The 27,894-nt window shown below is 34.5% G+C and overlaps 1 protein-coding gene across 2 annotated transcripts; it reads right to left on the minus strand.

Moving 5' to 3' along the window:
- Positions 1-1,212: 1,212 nt before the first annotated feature.
- Positions 1,213-27,894, minus strand: LOC149798362 (L-aminoadipate-semialdehyde dehydrogenase-phosphopantetheinyl transferase-like). Of its 2 annotated transcripts, XM_089963504.1 has the most exons (7): positions 27,802-27,891; positions 25,595-25,695; positions 20,917-21,098; positions 19,164-19,389; positions 4,705-4,826; positions 3,775-3,990; positions 1,213-2,306 (listed from the first exon to the last, which is right to left on the minus strand). In XM_089963504.1, the coding sequence occupies exons 3-7, from the start codon at positions 21,082-21,084 to the stop codon at positions 2,157-2,159; spliced, it is 882 nt and encodes a 293-aa protein (XP_089819630.1). In that variant the 5' UTR covers positions 21,085-21,098; positions 25,595-25,695; positions 27,802-27,891; the 3' UTR covers positions 1,213-2,156. The 2 variants fall into 2 exon arrangements, with proteins under 2 accessions (XP_089819630.1, XP_089819629.1); XM_089963503.1 differs by lacking the exon at positions 25,595-25,695 and having other exon boundaries at positions 27,802-27,894.

A 27,894-nucleotide genomic window follows, 5' to 3' on the forward strand; every position in this document is an offset into this window, starting at 1 on the left:
TATTTCATGTATTTTTTAATACCCTTTAATTTTTCATAAACAATCCAGTTATCAAAATAATAATTATTTAAATGTATCATAATTTTTCATACATATCACTTTGTAATTTTAGAAAAAATCCATTAAATTATCGGACATAAAATTTCTACTAAGATTTACGTTTGCAAAAAAGATCAAAAATACCGTATTGCCATTTTGTTTTCACAAAAATTAATAATTAATTGTTGGTGAGAAAATACAATGATTGATGCAATGACCCCCCCAAAAAAAATCATACTGCAAATATATATAGATATAGATATATACATAAATTCCCACAAGTTTAATCATGCAAATGAAGCTGAAAATATGTCACATGATTCAGGTTAAAACGCTTAGTAAATATCAGCTTTAGTTTCAGATTGCTAACTATACTAACTCTCCCGACTTTTGACTGACTGACCCACTCCCCTTGCAAAAAATCCTCCAGGTGCCCATGTGCATAAGCTCTCTTATTGTCATTACAATATCTACTGGTGTTTATTAACAAATGGACAAAGGACTTCACAGACCATACCTTTAAGTCTTATCATAAATTAGTTCTCCTTCTTAAGTCTGTCACCATAACAAAACACCATGTGCATTTTAAAACAAGTTCAAAAGCCCTTTGATGTTTTCTTATCCAACAAAAATTACATTTCAGTACATGCTAAAGTGAAGACCACAAACCATTGGTCAACTAGTCTTATTGTTTCATTATAGTCATACAAACATAAAATATAAAAACCTTGTCATTTTCCATCGTAAATTTGAATGTCACGTTCTCCGTTAAATCAATTTGTATATATACATATACTATCTTTTAAGTGCTTGTTCTGTTTTGACTTGGATATAATTAACATTTTATTGCAAATCTATTCTACGATATACTCCACTATTATCTTTATTGGTGAGTTCGAATAACAAGTAATGCGTATGATCAATTGTCCTTATAACATCAGTTGTATGGACAATGGCTTCAATAGCACATTGACAGATTTTCATTTCCCTAAAGGGAGCCTCATTTCCCTACTGGCAGCTGCTGATTTGACTTCTTCTGTCCATTCTTGCCCTCAATCTGGTTTCAACTGGATAACCAAAGCACTAAGCATGTTTAATTACCATGTAAATAACACTGCATAGCCATGTGGTTGTTGTGACAATGTACATCGTAATTAATACAAGAATGAACTGTTGATTTAGCTGTGTTTATTGATAATGGAGTATAGTAGGGTCATAATACATGAGGATTATCACAATCGTCAGGTAACTGAAAATAGTCTTTTTTTCTCTTTGCAAAAGTTACAAATAAAAACCACCCTGAATAAATATGGTCTTGTACACTGAAAAATTTTTGTTTCATCTCTCTCTCACACACAAACACATGCGCACGTGCTTACATTCATTAACTAAAACGTGATTTCAAGTTCTTTATTTTTTATTGCAATTTAATAATGAGATTATTGTTGCTGTAAAAAAATACAAGTTGCACTTAATTTCTTGACCATTAAAACTATATCAATGGTTATTCATAATATTTTTTTGAAAATGATGAAACAGTTTGTTTTACATTTATTTCACAACATGCATGTGATTTTTTAATGAAAATATTAAATGTTTTAGAACTGAATGTACTTGTGACTTTCTTCATATGTCTTTACTATTCGCATTTGTCATCCCCCTCTGGAAAGGCCACCCTCATTATAAGGCCACTTCCCTGCTGCAATAGGGGTGGCCTTATAAGAGGGGGACTACTGTATTAAAAAATGCTAAAATGAGAAAACAATATTTAACTTTGAAATGTTTAATGAACATTAAGCCAAAGGCCATGGCAATTTTAATTGCTGCAGACTAAAAACGTACTCCCTAGAATAATGACCCAATAGTGAATTGCAAAATTGAATTTTAAGTCATGGGAACACAATCAGGTAAATGGGCGCTGTGCTAAATAAATAACTAAAAACAGTCGTTACTAAGATAAAAAAGGTGGTACATAATCCACTGAATTTGGGAAGGGAGAGTTCATTTAAAAAAATGACTTTAGGAAAAATTTCAACTGTCAAATCCAAGTCCATATATTCATCCCTGAACAATACAAATCACAGACTGTAATTCCAATGCCTAGAATAACCTGAAGGTTATCTCTGATTTTTCTGAAACTGGTCTTCAGACTTTGTCCTGAAGCTTTCCCAGTAGTTCAGATCTGGTTCAGACAAGGGTACAGCCCCATCTACCAACTCAAGGAAAGTCAGCATTTTAAATTTGTTTGCTTCCTGAGTTAGAGGTGTCTGAAACAAGAAAGTATTAAATTACAAAGTTATTTAATGAAATATAAATACAAGAGTCAAAACCTAACCAGACATAGTTTGAAATTAAAGAAAGCTAACTGTTTTCTTTGAAATGGGTCACTGACAGTTGCTATAAACAGAAAATTAGAAAATTAATTGTAGGTCTATGCTTGACAAATTAGATCTTATGCTATTCTCATGCAGCATTCTTTCTTCTTGGAATATTATAATTTTTTATGATGAGTGGAAGATGTTAAAAAGATGTTAATATAAATGACAAACACAAGTATTTACTGCTTTACTTTAAATGTAATTTTTAATGTACCAGAAAAGCATAATCCATACACAGGCGAGTGTAAGACTTAATCTGGTGAAAAAAGCTTAATGATTACACCAAAAGTATAATGGTATAATATAACTACTACAAATAATGGAATTCAAGGAGTACAGTGTATTCATATGACTATTGCAAATAACGGAATTCAAGGAGTACTGTGTATTCATATGACTACTGCTAATAATGAAATTCAGGGAGTACAGTGTATTCATACGACTATTGCAAATAATGGAATTCAAGGAGTACTGAGTATTCATGTGACTATTGCAAATAATGGAATTCAAGGAGTACTGTGTATTCATATGACTACTGCAAATAATGGAATTCAAGGAGTACTGTGTATTCATATGACTATTGTAAATAATGGAATTCATGGAGTACTGTGTATTCATATGAGTATTGCTGATAATGGAATTCAAGGAGTACAATGTATTCATATGACTATTGCAAATGATGGAATTCAAGGAATACAGTGTATTCATATGACTACTACTAATAATGGAATTCAAGGAGTATAGTACATTTTCCGAATGAAGAGAGAAATTTAAGTTTGTCTTCAAACATATGTACAACTGAAAAATTTAATTTATGAGATACATCTCATGCATAAGGTTATTTGTTTACTGATGTCATTTCTTGCAGAACTACAATAAAAATGGATATTTATTGTTAGGGGTTACGGGTCTAAGTAAAAATGGATGCTTATTATTGCAGCTAAAGGTCTAAGTAAAAATAGCTATTTATTGTTAGGGGTTAGGCATCCAAGTCATAATGGATCTTTACTGTTAGGGGTTCTGGGTCTAAGTAAAAATGAATGTTTATTATTAGGGGTTTGTGGTCTAAATAAAAATGGATGTTTATTATTGAAACAAGGGTCTAAGGAAAAATGAATGTTTATTATTAGAACAAGGGTCTAAGGAAAAATGGATGTCTATTATTAGGGCTTAAGGGTCTAAATAAAACTAGATGTTTACTGTTTGGGGTAAAGGGTCAAAGTTAAAATGTATATTGACAGATGTAGAGGTAACATGATAATTGTTTTACAGAAAGATTAATATAAAACCCAGTAAACATTTGCAGCTCATAAAACAATACCCATTATAGTGTGCATGTAGGTATATGAGTACTTACATTTGTCTTACTTTTCCTAGCTACAGCTATACAGTGATTATCCACTATATGCTCCTCAAACTTCCAGTCAGCCTGAAGCTTGCCATCTACACTCAGAGTAGTGTCAGTTACAATGTTGTTTTCTTGTAATAATGGGCTCGCAAGGTCAAAGTTCAGCCTCTCGACCTCAAAGCCAATGCCTATTCCTAAAGCCTTCACATAACTTTCCTTCAGACACTGAAAATGAAAAATATACAAAGTAAAAGTGGTGAGGTTTAAATTTTTGGAAGAAAAAACACCTCATTTTTGCAGCCAATGTCACGTAAAAAGTAATATCTAATTTTCATTACGCAGTTAAAAAATATATACTTTGGGAAGTTTCAGTTTGAGGTCTTACCAAAATGATTGGATTTGTATGGGTAATTAATCAAAATGAACTCTACTGTGAAATGGGTCACTTTACCATGGCTGAAAGAGCATAAGAACTGGAAGGAATACCGGTAGCATTGGAAGCACAGTAACCTATGACTGGTTATCAAAACTACTTTTTAATACCAGTAAATAACACAAAAACTTTGATCTTGAAAACTGGAGCAAAAATGCTGGGCTCACAACAGTGAGTTATCAAAATTCATTTTATATGAAGAAACAATGACATAAAACAAAAATTATCCAAACAATTTACAGATGTATTTCTTATTCATTCATTCATCATCAGAAATTCTATAATTATGATGAATTTCTTTTTAAATATACAACATTAAAGTAACTAAATATCATAAAACATTATTCTGTTAAAGATTTTAAAATACACGTTTTATGATCCACAATGCAACATTATAAAACTGTGTTGCCAAGATACTCCACGTTATAACTATTACCTGTAATTAAATTCAGAATATATGTGTAACAACAACTTTGGTGAATATATTTAAACTTGTCCAAATTTACCCATAGTCTGTAGAAGGTTCTCAGTTGATGTGCCTCCTGACCTGAGGACTTGATGAAATTCATCTCTTCTAAGGTAAATTGCCTCCTCATTGTGTGCAGGAAATCTGGCACTGGGGTTGATCCTACATGCAAAGATACAGGTGAAAGAAACAATACATTTTTGACACACCTGTCATGTGAAGATACACGTGAAAGTAAAACTACATTTTTACACACCCGTCATGTGGAGATGGAGATAAAGGTGAAAGAAAAGATACAAATCCCGTCATTCACTACTCAACAAATTATGAGACCCTAGACCAATGACATAACCAAAAATGTACAATAATGAACTAATCCAAGAGTTCCATTATTTCAACATGGAAACATAAAGGCCTTGACCTGCATGCAAAGTCCAAAGTCAAAGCACCCACCCCCACTGCCACCCCCTCCCCAACTTAAACCACAACCATACGAAACTGGTGATGCTGTCAATACTGCTTCTGCTGGGAAACTGTTTCTGTGTCTTACTTCCCACTAACATGGTACTGACAATAATTACTACAGTGGCTTGAAATACTTTGGTGGCATGGAGATATAATCAAGTCACCCACATATGTATACAAAAGTTCCTAATCAATTTCATTTGTCTATGTTAAATGGATTTTATCCAATCATGCTAATGATCATTTTCAACAAAACAAGTTCACAACAAAAACAATCCACAAATTTAAGAAAATCTTAACATATGCACTCAAATATGCTAACAAGCTTCTCAAGACAGATATGGAATTAATCAAGTGCATTATAATGCTATCCATGGGAGACAGTGTACTTGCCTTACTGTGTGAGACTGCCTTGTACATGCATTGATGTAAATTATATATATCGTTGTCCATGGAAGACAATGTACTTGCCTTACTGTGTGAGACTGCCTTGTACATGTATTGATGTAAATTATGTATATTGTTGTCCATGGAAGACAGTGTACTTGCCTTACTGTATGAGACTGCCTTGTACATGTATTTATGTAAATTATATAATGCTATCCATGTGAGACAGTGTACTTGCCTTACTGTGTAAAACTGCTTTGTACATATATTGATGTAAATTATATATACTGTTGTCCATGGAAGACAGTGTACTTGCCTTACTGTGTGAAACTGCCTTGTACATGTATTGATGTAAATTATATAATGCTATCCATGTGAGACAGTGTACTTGCCTTACTGTGTGGAACTGCCTTGTACATGTAGTGATGTAAATTATATATACTGTTATCCATGGAAGACAGTGTACTTGCCTCACTGTGTGAGACTGCCTTGTACATCACTGTCCATGGGAGTCAGTGTACTTGCCTTACAGTGTGAGACTGCCTTATACATGTACTGATGTAAATTATATAATGCTATCCATGTGAGACAGTGTACTTGCCTTACAATGTGAGATTGCCTTATACATGTACTGATGTAAATTATATAATGCTGTCCATGGGAGACAGTGTACTTGCCTTACTGTTTGAGACTGCCTTGTACATCACTGTCCATGGGAGTCAGTGTACTTGCCTTAAAATGTGAGACTGCCTTATACATGTATCGATGTAAATTATATAATGCTGTCCATGGGAGACAGAATACATTGCCTTACTGTGTAAGACTGCCTTATACATGTACTGATTATAATGTTGTCCATGGGAGACTCAGTGTACATTGTTTTACAGAGTCAGGCTGCCTTATATATGTATTGATGTACATTATGATGTTGTCCATGATTGACATAGTGTTTATTACCTGTGTGAGACTGGCTTATACATGTACTGATGTACATTATAATGTTGTCCATGGTATACACTGTGTATATTGCCTTATTGCGTGAGACTTCCACATACATGTATTGATGAACATTACAATACTGTCCATGGGATACACTGTGTATATTGCCTTATTGTGTGAGACTGCCTTATACATGTGTTGATGTACATTATAATGTTGTCCATGGGAGACATAGTGTATATTGCCTTATTGCATGAGACTGCCTCATACATGTATTGATGAACATTATAATACTGTCCATGGGATACACTGTGTATATTGCCTTATTGTGTGAGTCTGCCTGATACATGTATTGTACAGTATAATGTTGTCCATGGGATACACTGTGTATATTGCCTTCTTGTGTGAGTCTGCCTTATACATGTATTGATGTACAGTATAATGTTGTCCATGGGAGACATAGTGTATATTGCCTTATTGCGTGAGTCTGCCTCATACATGTATTGATGAACATTATAATACTGTCCATGGGAGACATAGTATATATTGCCTTATTGTGTGAGTCTGCCTTATACATGTATTGATGTACAGTATAATGTTGTCCATGGGAGACATAGTGTATATTGCCTTATTGCGTGAGACTGCCTCATACATGTATTGATGAACATTACAATACTGTCCATGGGATACAATGTGTATATTGCCTTATTGTGTGAGACTGCCTTATACATGTATTGATGTACAGTATAATGTTGTCCATGGGAGACAAAGTGTATATTGCCTTATTGCGTGAGACTGCCTCATACATGTATTGATGAACATTACAATACTGTCCATGGGATACAATGTGTATATTGCCTTATTGTGTGAGACTGCCTTATACATGTATTGATGTACAGTATAATGTTGTCCATGGGAGACATAGTGTATATTGCCTTATTGCGTGAGTCTGCCTCATACATGTATTGATGAACATTATAATACTGTCCATGGGAGACATAGTATATATTGCCTTATTGTGTGAGTCTGCCTTATACATGTATTGATGTACAGTATAATGTTGTCCATGGGAGACATAGTGTATATTGCCTTATTGCGTGAGACTGCCTCATACATGTATTGATGAACATTACAATACTGTCCATGGGATACAATGTGTATATTGCCTTATTGTGTGAGACTGCCTTATACATGTATTGATGTACAGTATAATGTTGTCCATGGGAGACATAGTGTATATTGCCTTATTGCGTGAGACTGCCTCATACATGTATTGATGAACATTACAATACTGTCCATGGGATACAATGTGTATATTGCCTTATTGTGTGAGACTGCCTTATACATGTATTGATGTACAGTATAATGTTGTCCATGGGAGACATAGTGTATATTGCCTTATTGCGTGAGACTGCCTCATACATGTATTGATGAACATTACAATACTGTCCATGGGATACACTGTGTATATTGCCTTATTGTGTGAGTCTGTCTTATACATGTATTGATGTACAGTATAATGTTGTCCATGGGATACACTGTGTATATTGCCTTCTTGCGTGAGACTGCCTCATATATGTATTGATGTACATTATAATGTTGTCCATGGGAGACATAGTGTATATTGCCTTATTGCGTGAGACTGCCTCATACATCTATTGATGAACATTACAATACTGTCCATGGGATACAATGTGTATATTGCCTTATTGTGTGAGACTGCCTTATACATGTATTGATGTACAGTATAATGTTGTCCATGGGAGACATAGTGTATATTGCCTTATTGCGTGAGACTGCCTCATACATGTATTGATGAACATTACAATACTGTCCATGGGATACAATGTGTATATTGCCTTATTGTGTGAGACTGCCTTATACATGTATTGATGTACAGTATAATGTTGTCCATGGGAGACATAGTGTATATTGCCTTATTGCGTGAGACTGCCTCATACATGTATTGATGAACATTACAATACTGTCCATGGGATACACTGTGTATATTGCCTTATTGTGTGAGTCTGTCTTATACATGTATTGATGTACAGTATAATGTTGTCCATGGGATACACTGTGTATATTGCCTTATTGCATGAGACTGCCTCATATATGTATTGATGTACATTATAATGTTGTCCATGGGAGACATAGTGTATATTGCCTTATTGCGTGAGACTGCCTCATACATGTATTGATGAACATTACAATACTGTCCATGGGATACACTGTGTATATTGCCTTATTGTGTGAGACTGCCTTATACATGTATTGATGTACAGTATAATGTTGTCCATGGGAGACATAGTGTATATTGCCTTATTGTGTGAGTCTGCCTTATACATGTATTGATGTACAGTATAATGTTGTCCATGGGAGACATAGTGTATATTGCCTTATTGTGTGAGTCTGCCTTATAATGATGTACACTATATAATTAATTTTAGTATTAAATAATGAAGTGGGATCCATGACGAAACATGCCTTATAAACAGGGATGGTGTTATAATGAAGGGCCATATAGCAAGGTAAATGAGTAATTAACAGAGGGGCAGGACCAAACTGACATGCCCTTCCTGGAGACAGCTAAGACAAAAATATACCCAGGTAAGCCTTCAATAAAACTTAACTGTCCTCAAGTGATTTTTTTACCATTTCATTCTCATTCTTCTCCAACTACCCCACCACCACCTCTAAAAATACCCCCACCCATATATGAATGGTTCTAACTGGACACTGACATGGCAACAGTATATTACAGTATACTGATATCTTTCAAAAATGATTTTAAACTAATTTTCTAAAGAAAAAAGTGAAATGTAGTTGGTTGCAAACACATACAACTTGTAGGATTGGATGAACCTTGATACTGTAAGACTTTGACTGAAATTTTCCCAAGAACTTCTAATCACAACTTGTCAGTACATTATTTGGACAATTTACACTAAAGCAGCAGCACTAATGATTACTAAAATCTCCTTTCTCCACATCTGTGTCCTTCTATTTGGACAATCAAGGGTCAAGTGGATCACACCATAAAAACTATTATAAAGTGATAAAATGTTCTCACTTACACCACTGACCAAAAAGTTCATTTCCCACAGTGTTTACGTTTAAAAAAAATTTGACTTGATATATTTTAGCTCCATATTTAAATCTGACTGTCATGCAGATATTTCATGAAAAAATACAATGCCATATATAGTTATGACAGCTGAACACTGTTCAAGGGAGTCATGGAGAATGCTACTTTTAGTATGACTGCCATATAATGAAATACAGTATACAGCACTCCCTCATTATAACACTGTTCAAGGGAGTCATGGAGTATGCTGTCTTTTAGTGTGACTGCCTAATGACAAAATACAGCATGCAGCACTCTCTCATTATAACAATGTCCATAAGAACCAGAGTAAACCACACTAAGTGGTAGTGAGACTGCCTTATAATGAAATATATTATACAGTGATCCCTCATTATAACACTGTTTAAGGGAGTCATGGAGTGTGCTGCCTCTTTGTATAACTACCTTGTAATGAAATACATTATACAGTATTCATTCATTATAACACTGCCCAAGGAAGTCATGAAGTATGCTACCTTTTAGTATGACTGCCTTATAAGGAAATACATTATACAGTGCTCTCTCATTATAACACTGTCCACAGGAGTCATAAAGTATGCTGCCTTTTAGTCCCAATGCCTTATAATGAAATATGTTATACAGTACTCTCTCATTATAACACTTCAAGAAAGCCATGAAGTATGCTACAATTTAGTATCACTACCTTATAATGAAACATGTTATACAGTATTCTCTCATTATAACACTTTTCAAGGTGGTCATGGAGTATTCTACCATTTAGTCTGTCTCATAATGAAATACATTATACAGTACTCTCATTATAACACTGTCCAAGGGAGTCGTGGAGTAGACTGCCTTTTAGTATGACTGCCTTATAAGGAAATACATTATACAGTACTCTCTCATTATAACACTTTTCAAGGTGGTCATGGAGTATTCTACCATTTAGTCTGTCTCATAATGAAATACATTATACAGTACTCTCATTATAACACTGTCCAAGGGAGTCGTGGAGTAGACTGCCTTTTAGTATGACTGCCTTATAAGGAAATACATTATACAGTACTCTCTCATTATAACACTTTTCAAGGTGGTCATGGAGTATTCTACCATTTAGTCTGTCTCATAATGAAATACATTATACAGTACTCTCATTATAACACTGTCCAAGGGAGTCGTGGAGTAGACTGCCTTTTAGTATGACTGCCTTATAAGGAAATACATTATACAGTACTCTCTCATTATAATACTGTCTAAGGGAGTCATGGAGTATAACACATAATAGTGAGACCACCTTATAATGAAACAGATTATATAATTCTACTATAGTAACTAAAATAATTAAATTAAACCATCACTTTATTCACCTTAAAACAGGAACTATACTATTATGAAGGGCCCTATAGTGAGGGAATACTGTTTAACAATCTACTCCTATTTTATATTTTTTATATTAGTAATGTGCATATGATGTTTCCCATGAATTTATGATACCATTAAAAAGCATAGATGTTATGTCAAAGGCATCCAATATACCATAAAAATATGTGTGTAAGTTGGATACAAGTGTGAACTGTATAGATCCAGATCTGCTCATTGTATAATGCACTGGCAGATCTGGTTCTATAAAGTTTGTTTGGGTTAACTGTATAATGCACTGACAGATCTGGTTCTATGCAGTTTATTAGGGTTAATTGTATAAATGCACTGGTAGATCTGGTTTTATGCAGTTTGTTAGGGTTAATTGTATAATGCACTGGCAAATCTGGTTCTGTGCAGTTTATTAGGGTTAATTGTATAATGCACTGGGAGATCTGGTTCTATGCAGTTTGTTTGGGTTAACTGTATAATGCACTGGCAGATCTGGTTCTGTGCAGTTTGTTAGGGTTAATTGTATAATGAACTGGCAGGTCTGGTTCTATGCAGTTTGTTTGGGTTAATTGTATAATGCACTGACAGATCTGGTTCTATGCAGTTTGTTTGGGTTAATTGTATAATGCACTGGGAGATCTGGTTCTATGCAGTTTGTCAGGGTTAATTGTATAATGCACTGGCAGATTTGTTTCTATGCAGTTTGTTAGGGCTAATAAGTAGCACAAACAACACAGATCCTGATCTGTTGGCGTATTATGGGACAGTTGATCACAGTCTATGTTGTTTTCGCTTGGAATCAACTTAGAGGCAAGTAATCATGGTGTTATGTTTCCTTTACTACACCATTACATTGTTAAGTGAATAAATTCAATGATGTTTGAACAGTTATACAGAATTTAACATCTGTGCTCATTGCATAAACAAGATCTGAAATATGTTGAAAATTTTTAGTCTTTGCTTGCCTGCAATGACAAACACATGATTCTACTCAGTTCATACATTCCATATAAAATATACACACACAGAAGATCTCTGAAGGTTATAAAGTATGAAACTTCCTGAACCTTGAAATGTTTTCAGTTTCATTACAAAATGATGCATCATTGCTTTGTAAAGTGTCTACCATTTTTCCTGAATGTTCTCTTAATGGCATCAATTTTAATTTGCAGGAAAAAATTTAGTTGTTAATGAAGCGGGACACTTCCTGACTCCTGCCTCCCACTAAGGAGTGACCCCAATGACCCTGTGTGGCTGGTTCATGAGATAATGGGGTCTTCTCAAACAACAATGGAATAGGGGTGTTGCCATATGCATACATATGGGAAAAAATACTGATACAGTGTAACACCATAAACCTGAAGACGCATCCTGCATTAATTAAAACTCCAAACAGTGTCATGGAAAGTATACAATTAGAGGAAACATTTTACTTAAAAGACTTTCTGTTCTTTTCCTTTTCTTTAACAAATTTATTTTAGCACTGGGATTTTTTGTGTGCATGTAACATGTATAAATTTAAGTTTTATGATTTTAATGATTAGATACACCCTAAATTGTAGTTACAAAAATTAAATTTCAGCAGAACATGGTGTCCCACCTGCATCAACATGTTTGTCAGTTCAACTACTCTTCTGATTTTACAACAATTTTAACACAAAACTATAACATTTTTTATGCCTATGCTCCCCATGCCAATGCCCCCCATTACTGGCACCTATAACAAAATTGGGTACTATATCCCACACGGCTTCATGCTAAATGCTGCTTGTAAAGGACAACATTGATGGATCCCTTTGAACATACAGTGACTGTCACTATCAGGCACCTCAGTACAAACTCACTTGTAAAGGACAACAATGATGGATCCCTTTGAACATACAGTGATTGTCACTATCAGGCGCCTCTGTACAAACTCACTTGTAAAGGACAACAATGATGGATTCCTTTGAACATAGTGACTGTCACTATCAGGCGCCTCTGTACAAACTCACTTGTAAAGGACAACATTGATGGATCCCTTTGAACATACAGTGATTGTCACTATCAGGCGCCTCAGTACAAACTCACTTGTAAAGGACAACAATGATGGATTCCTTTGAACATACAGTGACTGTCACTATCAGGTGCCTCTGTACAAACTCACTTGTAAAGGACAACATTGATGGATCCCTTTGAACATACAGTGACTGTCACTATCAGATGCCTCAGTACAAACTCACCTGAACTGCATTATATTCCGGAATAACTTTTTTTTGATCATTTTTAAGCTCTATATAAAGGAAATATGCCAACAGATAATATTTTGTGGTTCCTTTGGGTGTCCTTTATACACAGATTTCAATATACAGAACTTCCTCATTATAAAACTAGACATGGAAACCTTAGTTTACATCACTGCCTTACAGTGATAGAAACTTATGAAATAAATTATACATAATTTCACTACCACATAATTAAGTGTGACCCTTGTTTGTCCATACCTGCCTTATAATAGAAATAGCCTTATAGTGAGAGAGTGCTGTATCATCGTTCATTTACTACTATACAATATTTCAGAGTGATGATCTACATATTATCACTGTTTGTTAGAAATTGATTCTGAATTGCTTTTAAGTTCTATAAAAAATAAACTGTACTACAAAATAATGTTTTATTCCTGTTTTTTTATTTGTAACTTCTTTTTAAAATTTCACACAATTCATAAAAATAGTGTGTGATTGTTATTGTTAATCAGTGTAATACAAGGAATTATCAATGTTGGACCAAGAAATGTAATAATGTGGTAGATCAGTGTAATACAAGGAATTATCAATGTTGGACCAAGAAATGTAATAATGTGGTAGATCAGTGTAATACAAGGAATTATCAATGTTGGACCAAGAAATGTAATAATGTGGTAGATGTTGATTAATTGTATATTTGGTGTTAAACTAGATGAGAACATTTTCCTAAATATTCTTTTATGCTAAATTTCAATCATAAAGTGCAATAAAGATCCTAAAATTTCTTTTATAACTAGTTACTCCGTTGATTCAGTGATAATACCAGTATGTATATAAATTATGCAAAGGGGTTTACAAGACCTCCACAGTCAAATTACAGTCACAAGTCATTCTGAATCATTAATCTCAAACATCCAAATCTACTAATTTTCTGAACAACACAATTTCAAAATCTGTAGCAATTTTCAAAAGTACATACAATTTCAAAACAAATTTTAAACCCAACAGAAAAATTCAAGCTGGGACTAAACTAAGGGATGTTTTGCCCATACTTGACAAGAGTCCCTCAAAGTGACCAATACTGTGTCATCTGAAAAGAATTTCCAGGAATAAAAAATAAGATTGCCTCTTCATTTTGAAGTAATTGGCACTATTTTCATTTAGCACCTACTAGAGACCATTATAATTCTTTTGGTACAGACACCATTTCAATATGTCCATCCATTCAGGAGTAGCAATAACAAGATAGTCGTGATGACTGTTATGGCAGGCATATTGGTTACAAGAATGTCATGGCAGGCATATACTGGTTACAAGAATGTCATGGCAGGCATATTGATTACAAGAATGTCATGGCAGGCATATTGGTTACAAGAATGTCATGGCAGGAATACTGGTTACAAGAATGTCAAAATTTTCATTTAGGCCAACTAGATATCACAAGAAATCTTTTGGTGAAAACACCATGTCAATGAAGCCATTCAGTCTTTAGGAATAGCAATAAAACTATTTTCAAGATGGCTGCTAAAGTGGCTATATTGGCCATAATTAAACAGGCATCATTTCCATTTAGGATGAACTTGACTTTATAAGAAGCCTTCTGGTCAAAACTCCACAACAATATGACTTTCAATTTAGGAGAAGCAGCAAGATTTCAACAGGGTTCTCAACAGATTTCAACAGGGTTCTCAAAAGATTTCAACATGGTTCTCAAAAGATTTCAACAAGGTTCTCAAAAGATTTCAACACGGTTCTCAAAAGATTTCAACACGGTTCTCAAAAGATTTCAACACGGTTCTCAAAAGATTTCAACATGGTTCTCAAAAGATTTCAACACGGTTCTCAAAAGATTTCAACACGGTTCTCAAAAGATTTCAAAACTGAAGCATCATTAGACCCTTAATCCCAAAATCTCAAAGTCAAAACCAAAGTCTCAAAGCCAAAACCAAAGTCTCAAAGTCAAAACCAAAGTCTCAAAGTCAAAACCAAAGTCTCAAGATTCATTTATTTCGAACAGTCATGAGCTTAGAGCTGGGATTGTTCATTATTTGTGAAGCAAACAAATGATGTTTAAGATTTTTTTTGTCTCTTGCTCAATAAAGAGAAACATGTGTACAGTATTTTGTAAGAGATGTACAAGCAAACACTGAGGAAGACATGGCCATTATTGATTTTTTTGTGCAGGTGTTTCTCTTTCTCATTATGTATGACTGGCAAGTCACTTCTATGATTCAGACAGAAAAGAAAATATACTTCAATGAGCCATTATGACGTTACAGTTCACACAAAAAATCTAATACACCAAAAGTATTCCATCTTGTTATTCAATCTCAGGTAATTACAAAGCATGAAATAAATCTGTGAAGTGGCAAATTTCTGGTGATCTAACAAGAACACATTAGTTGAGACCAGAGAACCATTAATTAGATTTATGGAGACAAGCGCATATCATATCGCCATACTACTATGTATGGTAATGTCCTTTAGAGGGAGAATTTTGTTCCTAATTAAGCATTTGTTTATACAGCAGCCAGGCGGACTATTAGGGACAAGGAAAACTTCATTTTTCATGGTAAAGCTGTCACAGTTGAGAAATCGCAGAAACTCTTGTTACTCAAACTACCAGGTCAAGCTGACCCTGGCTTTGGCACCTCTGGAAAAAGGTGGCAGAGATATTTGATTCTGATTGGTTACGTTAAGAAAGGGGCGTGTTTCCCACACAAAATTTTCTAGGTTTTAAAATTGTCACATCGGAAATTCTAATCAGTCTAAGCTTTTCTACGAGAGAAAACAAAGTAGGACTCCTTGGGATTTGCAAGAAATTCCTCGTAAAAGAACTGTTGTCCAAAGGGGACTATTGTCGAAAGGAACCAATGAACTAATTTGCTGATTAGAGGGAGGAACGTTGAAAGCAAAGGTAGTGTGACAATTCCATGTAATTTGTTGATGCCATATATAATGCTTTGCTGAAGTTATTTACTTGTATTTGCATGAATCTTTTTTCTACATTTGTGTAATAATTTGCTTTATGAAGTATAACGGTGTTAAGTTTATGCATAGGAAGTCGTACATTAATCTTCTTTAGATAAGTTTGACGAATTGTTTGAATTTGTCGTCTTGTTTGCATAAGAATTATGTTCTAAGAATTTAATGCATTACATTAGTTAATATGATTATGAGAATCTGTGTGAATTTGCCGAATTTAGAAGATTCCACATATGATTAAGAATAAGTGTGTATTGACTGAAATGATTTAGTAACTGATTGATGTGATGTATCCTATTTATTCGCTGTGTAAATTGAGGCTGGCTCAGAACCCCAGGCCTCGCGTATGTGTTAATGTGTAAGGTCAAGGCATAACGAATTAGCCATTTGACTAACTAGGGTCATTATAGAACATGTGGAGTCGATTGATAGCCTTAGTATCTGTTTAGCACTGATAGTAAAATCTGATAACGTGGGAGAGTAATGAAGAATTAACTGTTTCATAAATAACGGGAAATTTCGGTTGTCTCTATTTATATTTATTTAAAAGGGAGAAAATAGCTCCTGAGACGTATAATCCTGAGACGTATTATCCTGAGACGTATTATCCTGGGATGTATAATCCTGGGATGTATGATGTGACGTTACCCTGAGATGTATACTGAGAAGTATAGAGAGAAGTGCAGTGAGACATAATCCTGTGACGCAATCCTGCGACGTATTAATTTCTGAAACATATTCTGAGAGTATCCTGAGACAGAGGGTGGAAAGTATCATCCTGAGATCCGAGCGTCTGAACAGCTACAGTGGCAGCAGAACAACTGAGGACGAACAGGTTATGCAATCGTACAAGACGCTGACTTCGATTGTTCACTCAATCATATGATGAACTAAATCTATCAGTAAACAGATCGGCTATTTTATTTAAATCTACATGTATTTGCATTCTTTGTATTTCAGTGAAAGTTTAAATTTCTAAAAGCAGAGTATATTCCTGATGTAACGAATTTTCACAGTGTTTTTTATGTAATTGATTAAATTGTTTATTTACATGTATGGGGGCTCGTTTTGGTTTGTTCTATATACCTGCTCAGATCTCTATCTATTTCACATATAAGTTTCACCACTTATATTTATATTTACTTGAACCAGGCAATAACATCGAGGGCGGCCAACCCCTAGATAACGAAAACCAAATTTGGCAGGACACCCACCAGGGGCAATTCTCCCCCCATTACAAAATCATTAAGTATAATAACTGGTAAATTCTAACTCCCAAATTTTGTAATGTTTCATAGCCTGTAGCAAATTAATTGCCAAACAAATACATTTAAAGATTCTCCACAAACCTGCGAGCTGCCATATTTTCCATAGTTTTTGTAACTGATTATAACTTGATGGGCAATCAAACATACTGATGTTTGATCAAAAGTTAAATCAATCAAGTCAAAACTCATTCCTTCTTCAAATATCTTAAATGAGAATTTCAATCACAAAACAATTTAACTTTAATACAATTATGCACACCTAAGCATGACATCAGTGACCTGTTATCTCCACAGTTCATATTGGCTTTATACCAGTATAATAATATTGGTCAATAAGTTGTAAACAGAATCTAGTAAATGTCAACAACTTGCTATACAGTAAATTTGTTAGGTACATATACAACTTTAGGGTATCAATAAAATGAAGAAAAATTTCTAAAACCATAAAAACAAATATTCACAAAATAAGCACACTAATTTGGTCAAAAAAAATGCTCAACTGTAGAAGACTTGTGCTTATTATTAAAGTGAAAAGATCTGAAAGGAAATGTGTTCACTTCTTAAATGAACAAGCGAAATATAACAACCTCTGATTTGCTATATTGGCTGAAATATAGCAACTTTTGACTGGCTGAAATACAGCAAGCTTTGGCAGAAATATAGCAACCTGTCATTGGCTGAAATATAGCAACCTGTCATTGGCTTAAATAAAGCAACATATCACTGACTGAAATAAAGCAACCTATTATTGGCTTAAATAAAGCAACATATCACTGACTGAAATAAAGCAACCTATCATTGGCTGAAATACAGAAACCTATCACTGGCTGAAATAAAGCAACCTGTCATTGGCTTAAATAAAGCAACATATCACTGACTAAAATAAAGCAACATACTGATGTTTGATCAAAAGTTAAATCAATCAAGTCAAAACTCATTCCTTCTTCAAATATCTTAAATGAGAATTACAATCACAAAACAATGTAACTTTAATACAATTATGCACACCTAAGCATGACATCAGTGACCTGTTATCTCCACAGTTCATATTGGCTTTATACCAGTATAATAATATTGGTCAATAAGTTGTAAACAGAATCTAGTAAATGTCAACAACTTGCTATACAGTAAATTTGTTAGGTACATATACAACTTTAGGGTATGAACAAAATGAACAAAAATTTCTAAAACCACAAAAACAAATATTCACAAAATAAGCACACTAATTTGGTCAAAAAAATGCTCAACTGTAGAAGACTTGTGCTTATTATTAAAGTGAAAAGATCTGAAAGGAAATGTGTTCACTTCTTAAATGAACAAGCGAAATATAACAACCTCTGATTTGCTATATTGGCTGAAATATAGCAACGTTTGACTGGCTGAAAATACAGCAAGCTTTGGCAGAAATATAGCAACCTGTCATTGGCTGAAATATAGCAACCTGTCATTGGCTTAAATAAAGCAACATATCACTGACTGAAATAAAGCAACCTATTATTGGCTTAAATAAAACAACATATCACTGACTGAAATAAAGCAACCTATCATTGGCTGAAATACAGAAACCTATCACTGGCTGAAATAAAGCAACCTGTCATTGGCTTAAATAAAGCAACATATCACTGACTGAAATAAAGCAACCTATCAATGGCTGAAATACAGAAACCTATCATTGGCTGAAATACAGAAACCTATCACTGGCTGAAATATAGCAACCTCTTGACTGGCTGAATCACCATGATAATGTAATGATAAATTTATGACTACTTACTGGGAGTATCCAGCTTCATGATATCTATACCAACCAGACTCTCAGTCTCAGCAGCCAATACAACATACTCCCCCTGGTGTGAAACATTAAATTCAAAGTGTCTACAGTGCCAAGGGAGATCATTGATTATGTATGGCTTGCCCTTGTCTGTCCTCCCAAATTGTATCTCTTTATATGGAATGCCAGTCACTAAATGGACCACTTTCCTGATCATCAACCTCCCCACCTGTAACAATGAATACAGATACTGGTCATTCCAATGCTGTCACTGGGGGCATAATCAATGGCACACCGAATAGGGGGCAAATCTCCCTGGGGCAGCACTTCTGTAGGATTGGCAAAAGAGGGAAATAAGAAAAATGGAAAGAGAAAAAAAAGGAAAAGAAAGGAAAAAGAAAGAGAGAGAGAGAGGATTAAAGGAGGATAATATTTTGAAAATTCTGCATATCTGACCCCTGCCCCAGGCAGCATTTTAGCTCTATACACCATTGGGCATATTGCAATACCATCCAAATGTCCATCCATCAGTCTGGTAATCTACCTCCTCCTTAACTGACAAGTAGAAATTCACCAAGCTTATAGAGAGAGTCTTAAAGTAGTAACCATCTACATAAGGGGTATGATTTTTGGGCTCCCATCTCTGGGATGGGGTTAAAAGACAGATATACACAAGTTGCAATTACAGTATTTTTCTATATATTTTTGGGACAACTTTATATTTGATTTAAATAATTGTAAAGGATCTTGGGTTATAGCCCCTGTGTCAAGAAAAAGGTGGCGGGGGGAGAGACAAATCTGTAATAAAAAGCACTGGAAGTAACTCTAGCTGCTCTTGCTGCACTTATAAAAAAGAATCACCTTATGGTCTCCCACTCCTCAGCCCTATAACCTCATCATACACTACCTCTTTTGAATGGACAGGTTTGCTAAAAAGTAACCTCTACCTCTTGTGAATGGACAGGTTTGATAAAAACTGACCCCTACCTCTTGTGAATGGATAGGTTTGATAAAAACTGACCCCTATCTCTTGTGAATGGATAGGTTTGCTATAAACTGTTCATCTTCATTATGCATTAGTTACACGCCCTTTCTTGATGGGACTCGATGATTTTAACACAAAATATGCTACAAATACAATATGTCCATCCACTATGACTGGACTCATAAAGTTTTGTCTCAAAATATTCCAAAAATGTCAGATTTGGAACAAATATATTCAGTGCTGCAATTTGTGTAATTATGATCTTTTACAACTGTTAACCCAAAATTCCAAGAGAGGGGCCTACAGGCTTTATCTCTGTCTCTCTCTCTCTCTCTCTCTCTCTCTGTCTCTCTCATACACACACACTATATATATAAAAAATGAAATATGCAATTTTAACCTGATTTAAATTTACATTTAGAAATAATCTACAAATAAATTTGTATCACTTACATTTATTTTTAATGAGCAAGTATCGATTTAATATATTGTTTTACTCATACATATATTAGCTCTCTATGCACACACACACACACACATACAGATAATTACAACACAGGCAGTATAAAGTATGTATAATGTTTGGTGCATTTCTGGCCAATGGTTTAGAAGGAATAGGTGGATGACCTGACACAGACAGTAAATATCACAATACACCACCACCACCCTCTAAAGTGTGAGGATAATAAATCATCACGTATGTGGTATCTTATATGGAAATAAAGGCATAACCTGGATATAAGAAGGGACAAGATTGTAAAATTGATCTACCATGGAGGCCTTAGCATCTCTTTTGAAGTAGAATTTGCCAATCCTTTCTTTCTCCTCAGGCTGGACACACTGTGTGGCCAATGTCCACTCGGCTTGTTTGGGATGCCAGGCATGTGAGTTAAAGGTCCATCGTATACACCCTGACATGACTGCGTATTTCAACCACATCAATCAGTCAGTGTCTGTAATGAAAGTGGATAAACGAGTAAAAAAAGTGATTCTAACATTACCCCATTTCATCTACCTTTACAATGCATGGAGAAAGAGAGGTATCTACTTTGTGATTAGATACCCCCTTTTCAGGTACTTTGATATCCACTTCTCAGGTGCTTAGATACATCCTTCTCAGGTACTTAACTACCCCTTAAGAGAAGCTTAGATACCCCCTTTTCAGTTGTTTGGATAACCCCCTAAGAGGAGCTTAGATACCCCCTTTTGAGTTGCTTAGATACCCCCCTAAGAGGAGCTTAGATACCCCCTTTTCAGGTGCTTAGATACCCTCTAAGAGAAGCTTAGATACCCCCTTTTCAGTTGCTTAGATACCCCCCTAAGAGGAGCTTAGATACCCTTTTGAGTTGCTCAGATACCCCCTTTTCAGCTGCTTAGATAGCCCCCTAAGAGCAGCTTAGATAAACCCTTCTCAGGTGCAATACAATAATACTCACAATGATTTAACACTATGATGTGACCATGAGAGCACACAGCAAGTGTTTATGCAAGACAAGGTTAACTGAGTGCAATCTGTGTAAAGCTTATTATCATTTATTAGGTTGGAATCAAAATAATTACTGAAAATGAGATATATATTTTAACTGATAAACAGCTAGTATGTGTCTTCACTGCTTCAACTATTTTAATTAGTTCCCTCACCATGGTTCATTCAGGAATTAATTAAAACTGCAACACTAAAAACAGTTGTTTATCTATTGAAATAGATATATGTAAGTTTAAGTATTTTTTTCCTAATCAAACTAGTTAAGTCCTGTTAATTGGTCTCAAAATGAGTGCACTTGAAGTTACAGCTGATTCCATGCCTTGTCATGAAAAATTCTCAAGTTTGGCTTACATATTAATGTTATATTAAACATTTACATTTGTTATAAATCTATACTATCAGAGAGTACTATCTTTATGTCCCATGACAATATAAGTAGAAATGTAAAAAATTTCATGGTAAATCAGCACACTAGTGGCTATATAATATGTAATCCTGATTAAATAGTTCAATTCTGCAAAAGAAAAGGGAAGAAAAAGCAAAATAAACAAAAATCAGGAACATAAGCCTTCCAAATAAATTTAAATTTGCAGTACCACAAGGTAACCAAGTAAAGATGTTAAAATTCTTGAAAAGGTATTTAAAATGAAATTAAAATTAAAATGAAAAAAGTTTTTAAAAAACAATACTATCTGTGGCAGTCTTTTCATGACAGCAACAGAACATAGTTAAATTACTGTGAAATAATCATGATGAAAACACTGAACTCCAAAACCTCACAAAACAAAAGCCTCTTGGAAAACTGCAACATTTCAAATGAACCACATAAAACTGAAACTAACTCAAAATGTGGCCAGGTAGCTGCCAAATCCAGTTATGAGGTCTGCGAATAGTCCAGAAATAGCCTAGGGACATGCATGAAGTGAAAACAAAACCTGGCACATATTTTCACCATTGTCAATGAAAGGCTAATCAGTACTCTTTACACCTGATGACAGTGATAACTTTCAAAGTGTTTGTTCTATAATGCCAGTGCTTTTACAAATCAATGGAGATATATTTATTGGCTGATCATCTAAGTCAGATATTAAACACTAACTTTTGAACTTATCATATATACTAACTTATAGGACAAATCCAACTGAAAACTACACAGATCCAGATCTTCTGGTGCACAATGTGCCAGTAGATCTGGGTCTGTGCAGTTTATTTAGGAGTAATCAGTAAAACAAACAACACAGACCCTGATTTGCAGGCACATTATGCTACAGCAGATCTGGATCTTTGATGTCTGCAGTTTGACCCAACTTATAAGAGTGTATATATGGCAAAATATTGGCTGACAGCTTCAACCTTACTAATGACAAAGATGTAAAAGGAAAATTCTGCAAAACTGTCTTCTAATATTTACCAGTGTCCAACATTTTATCAAATCATATAAATTATCATAAAAGTACCAAGCATGTCTTAAAAGAAAATCTGTGTAAACACTTACATTATAAACATCAACAGAAACAAGATTGCTAATTGGTAAAGCATAATGTCAGCACTAATTAGTTATACACATTGTGTTATAACTAAGGGGACATAACTGACTGCATCTCATTTTATGTGACATCTGAGGGTCTCAGTAAACTGAAAACCCTTACAAACTGAAACTTTTACTTGGTCCAATTGGATTTCAGTCTGGTGAGGTTTCACTGTATTTACATAATCATAAATTCTTTCTCCACCAGTTTAATAGGCCACTATTGCCCACTGAACTTAGACACAAAGACAGTGATCCCATTCAAGAGTGCTCTTAAAACTCACTTATTTCGACTGCAAGAACAAACTTAAAGACCTAATAACTTACAGCTTTTAAAGATTAGGCACCATACAAATTCCTCATCATCATTATTATTATTATTATTATTATTATTATAAATTAAATTCATGGTTTTGCCAAATAATAAAATTTTTGCCAGTAATTCAATTAACAGACATAGAGGTCGGTCTTGTTTTGTTTTTTCCTGGTTGATGCTTATTGTTAGGTCTTTAAATTCATGGTTGGTAGCAATCAAGAAATGGGGGCCCAAGTGCCCAAGTGATCTAAAGCATGCACCTTTACCAATCACTTCCAACTCACCTCTAACCAAGTGGGTTTGAGTGTTGGGCCTAGCCAATGTGGGTATGTGAGAAAGCTTGCCAGTGGTTCTTACCAGGGGTTTCCTAGGTTCTTCCTCCACCAGTTTAGTAGGCCACTATAATGCAGTGAGAAAATGCATTAAGGTGGCACTCAACAGTGTCATATTTTGCATAGGGTTAGATTTTTAACTACAATAAGATAGTACATTTTAGACTAATTCCGTATTATTTTTCTAGCACAGTATTGGTTAACTCTGTGCTTAAATCAGGTACAATTTCCACAAACACAATATCCAAAGAAATTTCAGCCACACTATATGAAAGTAACATAGAGGAATTCCAACATTCTCTCCTTTGTGCATACTGCAAATGCAAACAACTTCACCTTGCACCTGTCACTATTTCAAAAGTACATAATAACTATAGTGCACCCAAAATAACAACAGCAACCAAGAATTGTACCAAACATGGTAATTCTTATCCATCACAATTCACAGTCAGATAAAGATGATATAGATAATACAGATTGTACAGGTAATAAGGATTTGGACTTGTGTCACACACCATTGTAAGCAATGGGCAACAATCCACTATGCTCTATTATTACCCTTTACTGCCTGTGCTGAGATTTCTTAATTTCTCATCAAAATGCATTAACCTGCTTAACCACTCATTGCAAGCACAAGTACAATAGCCATTGTGACCCAACTTTACTTTTTGTGCTGTCTGAATGAGCCAATCTAAGTTTCTCTTCCAATTGTGCTGTTTTAATGAGCCAATCAAAGTTTCTCTTCCAAATGCAGTCACTTAGTAATCAATAAAACAGACACTTTCATTAATGTATAGGAGACTTACATTTTGTTGCTGATGTCATAATTTTCTTTATCCATACTCAGAAAAATGAGGAAATATCAGCCCAGGCAACCACACATGATACAGAAGCATTGCAAATTTTTCCTAAATCTTGAAATAATGATGATCACAATACTAAATAATAACAAGAGCTACTTCCATGACACATCAAAAGAAACTTCATATTTACCCATTCTTGACTCTACTATTACCACCCAACCCTTGACCAAAACTCAGGGGTCATAACCAAAACTCTATCCAACATATGATGTGTCCTTGTACTTTTATTGCATGTTTAAAGTTTGGTCAAAAATGTTAAACAAGAAGCCCAACTGCAGTCTGATAAATCAGCCCCACAAGCCTATACTGGTATATTGGTGGCTGGAGTCTGATCTCACTTAGTTACAAAACACTTCAACTGTTGCAGACAGACTTGTCTGCAAGACATCATGACACATTTAGACACTTACTGGTATTTCCTGCTGCTCTTGTGTGATGGTCAGTTGAAGATGCCTGTAGTGGATATTTTCATGTCAAATTTGGAATAACAACCCTATTGTCCATTGCCATTTCAAATAACCAGGCCTGTTCTATCAATACTAAGTAACCAACAAGATGCTATTTTCACTCTTTCAAAATATATTTTCCATTTCAGTCATGTGACTTGAGCTTCTGGATTTGTCATGTGACTGATGAATGTCTCATCATGTGACTGTTATAGTGAAACTCTGCTATATCATCTTGGTCAGGGTCCACAAAGTGTCATTATGTTATTTACATATGCAATACCCAGACAAGTCAGTTAACTGAAGAAATTGCAAGTATATTCACTAACTACTGGTACAATGTAAAGGTGGGGGAGAGGTGCTTCAGTTATGCAGTTATCAACTTAAACAGATGCACGTTAAATTTAAAATACTTAAAATGGTGATCAAATATTTAGTATTTATTTTTTGGCCAAAAAATTGAAATTTCATAATCTACCTGATATGACCAATTCAGCAGGAATAAAACTACCTCAACCAATGTTTGGCAGAAACCATTTTATTTCATGGGTAGAGATCTCCAATCAGTTTAGTCATTCTCTAAAAGACAGAACAAAAACAATGAATAAGTAGCATGTCTGATTATAACACCAAATCCCATCACCCCTACAACTTAGATGGTTCCATTCCCTTCAGCGTTCAACAAAATTACATAAGTACATGTAACTTAAGAATTACGATGATAATTGGCCCATTTTTATTTGAATGATTTTAATCTGATGTGGGTTGGTGAGGACATTTATGTGGCAAAGACCAAAACTGCTCCAGGCAATTCAGCTGATAAACTTATTTCAACAATGGCCTTATTTGGTGCAAGGGTATGTATGACAGCTGATTAAGCAGGCATTGGTGGCCTATTGTTTCACTTATATAGGTTAGTCAAATAACTGATTTATAAACTTTTTTGTGACAAACCTTTTCTGACCACCTCAATGTTCAGTGCTTGGATGTGTATGCCAGATGGATGAGCAAACATCTGCAGAATATTGTTTACCCTGAGCAACAGAATGCATTTAAAACAAAGAAGACCTAATGGTTTTATTGTTGAGAGAAAGAACAATATTCTAAGGAGAAAAATAATGGAAGCTATTGAAATCATGGGGGGGGGGGGGCCAGTTGGGCCATGATTATGTATTAAAACTTCTGCCAGTGTACACAAAGAATTTGTCATGTGATCAACCTACTTGTGATCATGTGACACCAGTCTATATTTCATTCCTCTCATGAAGGTCTTGTGAAAAGGTCAAAAGCTAGCTAAAAAGTCATGAATTTGTTTGCTATAGAAAGGTATCTATTCTTGTTTCACTGTTATTTGTTTGTTAGATGTATATGTTCCATAAATGAGTAGGGTTGGTAATTTAAGTTTTAAACATCTTGTGATGGAGATTCAGAATATTTTTTTAACTGAAATAACTTAAAGAAATGACTATAAGTTTAAAAAGAAAAAACATCCATATATAACAGATTATAGGAGAAGAAATTTAGCACTGATCAAAAATTTGGAACAAGATATTTTAAATGGCTTAAAAAACATCATAGATGAAAACTTAATACTTAATTTTGGCATTCAATGCAAGTGCAAAGTTGTTTTCAGGGGTTAAAAATTCCTTCCTGAAACAAATTTATTAATTAGTAACAAGCTGCCCGAAATCTGACTGAATAACAAAGTTGATGGTCAGCATGAATTATGTCTTCATAAAGTTATTCTCTAAAACCAGTCAAGTCAGAAAAACAAGTTGTTTGTCTACCACCATCAACAACAGATGTTGGGCTAACAATGCTAGTGCTTAAAGGAGATAGTGTTTATCAAACTTAAGATTTTCCATATCATGATTCCAACACAAGTCTAGTCAGAGAAAAGTTAAACAATTGATTGACAAACATTTCATTTTATATATGTTCATAGTTTTGCACTTACATTTGAGTTTGTTCCTAAAAATAAGAAGTCAATCAAACAGTGCTCAAGTAAACATCACACAGGTCATGTATGTATTCATCACTGATTTATCTCAGTCATTTTTTAGAATCTGATGCCATGCATCTTTAAGTGGCAATTATTCACTTTATTTGGATCCATATTTCCTTTGAAGATAATTCTTTAATGGCAATGACAGGAACATATGGCAAAATCAATGTTTACGTCTGAGGACATTTTTGGATGAGACCAACCTAAAGGTGCAATCGAATACAATGTCGAACACTGTGATATTACAATGAAAGCTACGCATACTGATAAACAAATTCGTACTATCCAATACTGTGATGATTAGATTCTACGTGCTCTTTTCTTGACTCAATTTAGAACCTGGCCACAATAGTGATCAATAATTGTCGTCTGAACCTTCTTGGTGACAGTTAAAGCTTACATCACTTAATAATCGGAATTGAATAGACTTTGGTTAAACAAAATTATAAATTATTTTAAAACAACAATTTATATTTAATTTAAGACGACTAAATGCGCTTACATGACCTGTATGACTTTTCAATACAGACTTTGCTATGCCTCGAAAATACATGACACAATAACTTTTGAGCTATCAACACCATTTTCTCTTTAGGTAAAAATGCATTAACCGTATGAATGCAATAAAATATGTATATCAATGCGAAATGATCATATCATTATATACAGCATAAACACACCTTGAAATTATGTTTTAAAGGTGAATTATTTCAATAGGAATATAACACGCTTCCGCAATGTTGACATTTTCAACTTTGTATAAACAGTTCTTC

Source organism: Sinohyriopsis cumingii, chromosome 6, assembly GCF_028554795.1.
Source record: "Sinohyriopsis cumingii isolate HCF-2022 chromosome 6, ASM2855479v2, whole genome shotgun sequence".
Taxonomy (NCBI): domain Eukaryota; kingdom Metazoa; phylum Mollusca; class Bivalvia; order Unionida; family Unionidae; genus Sinohyriopsis; species Sinohyriopsis cumingii.

Coding starts and splice junctions, on each gene's coding strand:
- LOC149798362 (XM_089963503.1), bottom strand. CDS start 21,084: ATGTGGTTGAAATACGCAGTCATGTCAGGGTGTATACGATGGACCTTT. Junction 3,991..4,704: donor GAACCTTCTACAGACTATGG/GTAAATTTGGAC, acceptor TTTCATTTTCAG/TGTCTGAAGGAAAGTTATGT. Junction 2,307..3,774: donor CTAGGAAAAGTAAGACAAAT/GTAAGTACTCAT, acceptor TTCTTGTTTCAG/ACACCTCTAACTCAGGAAGC.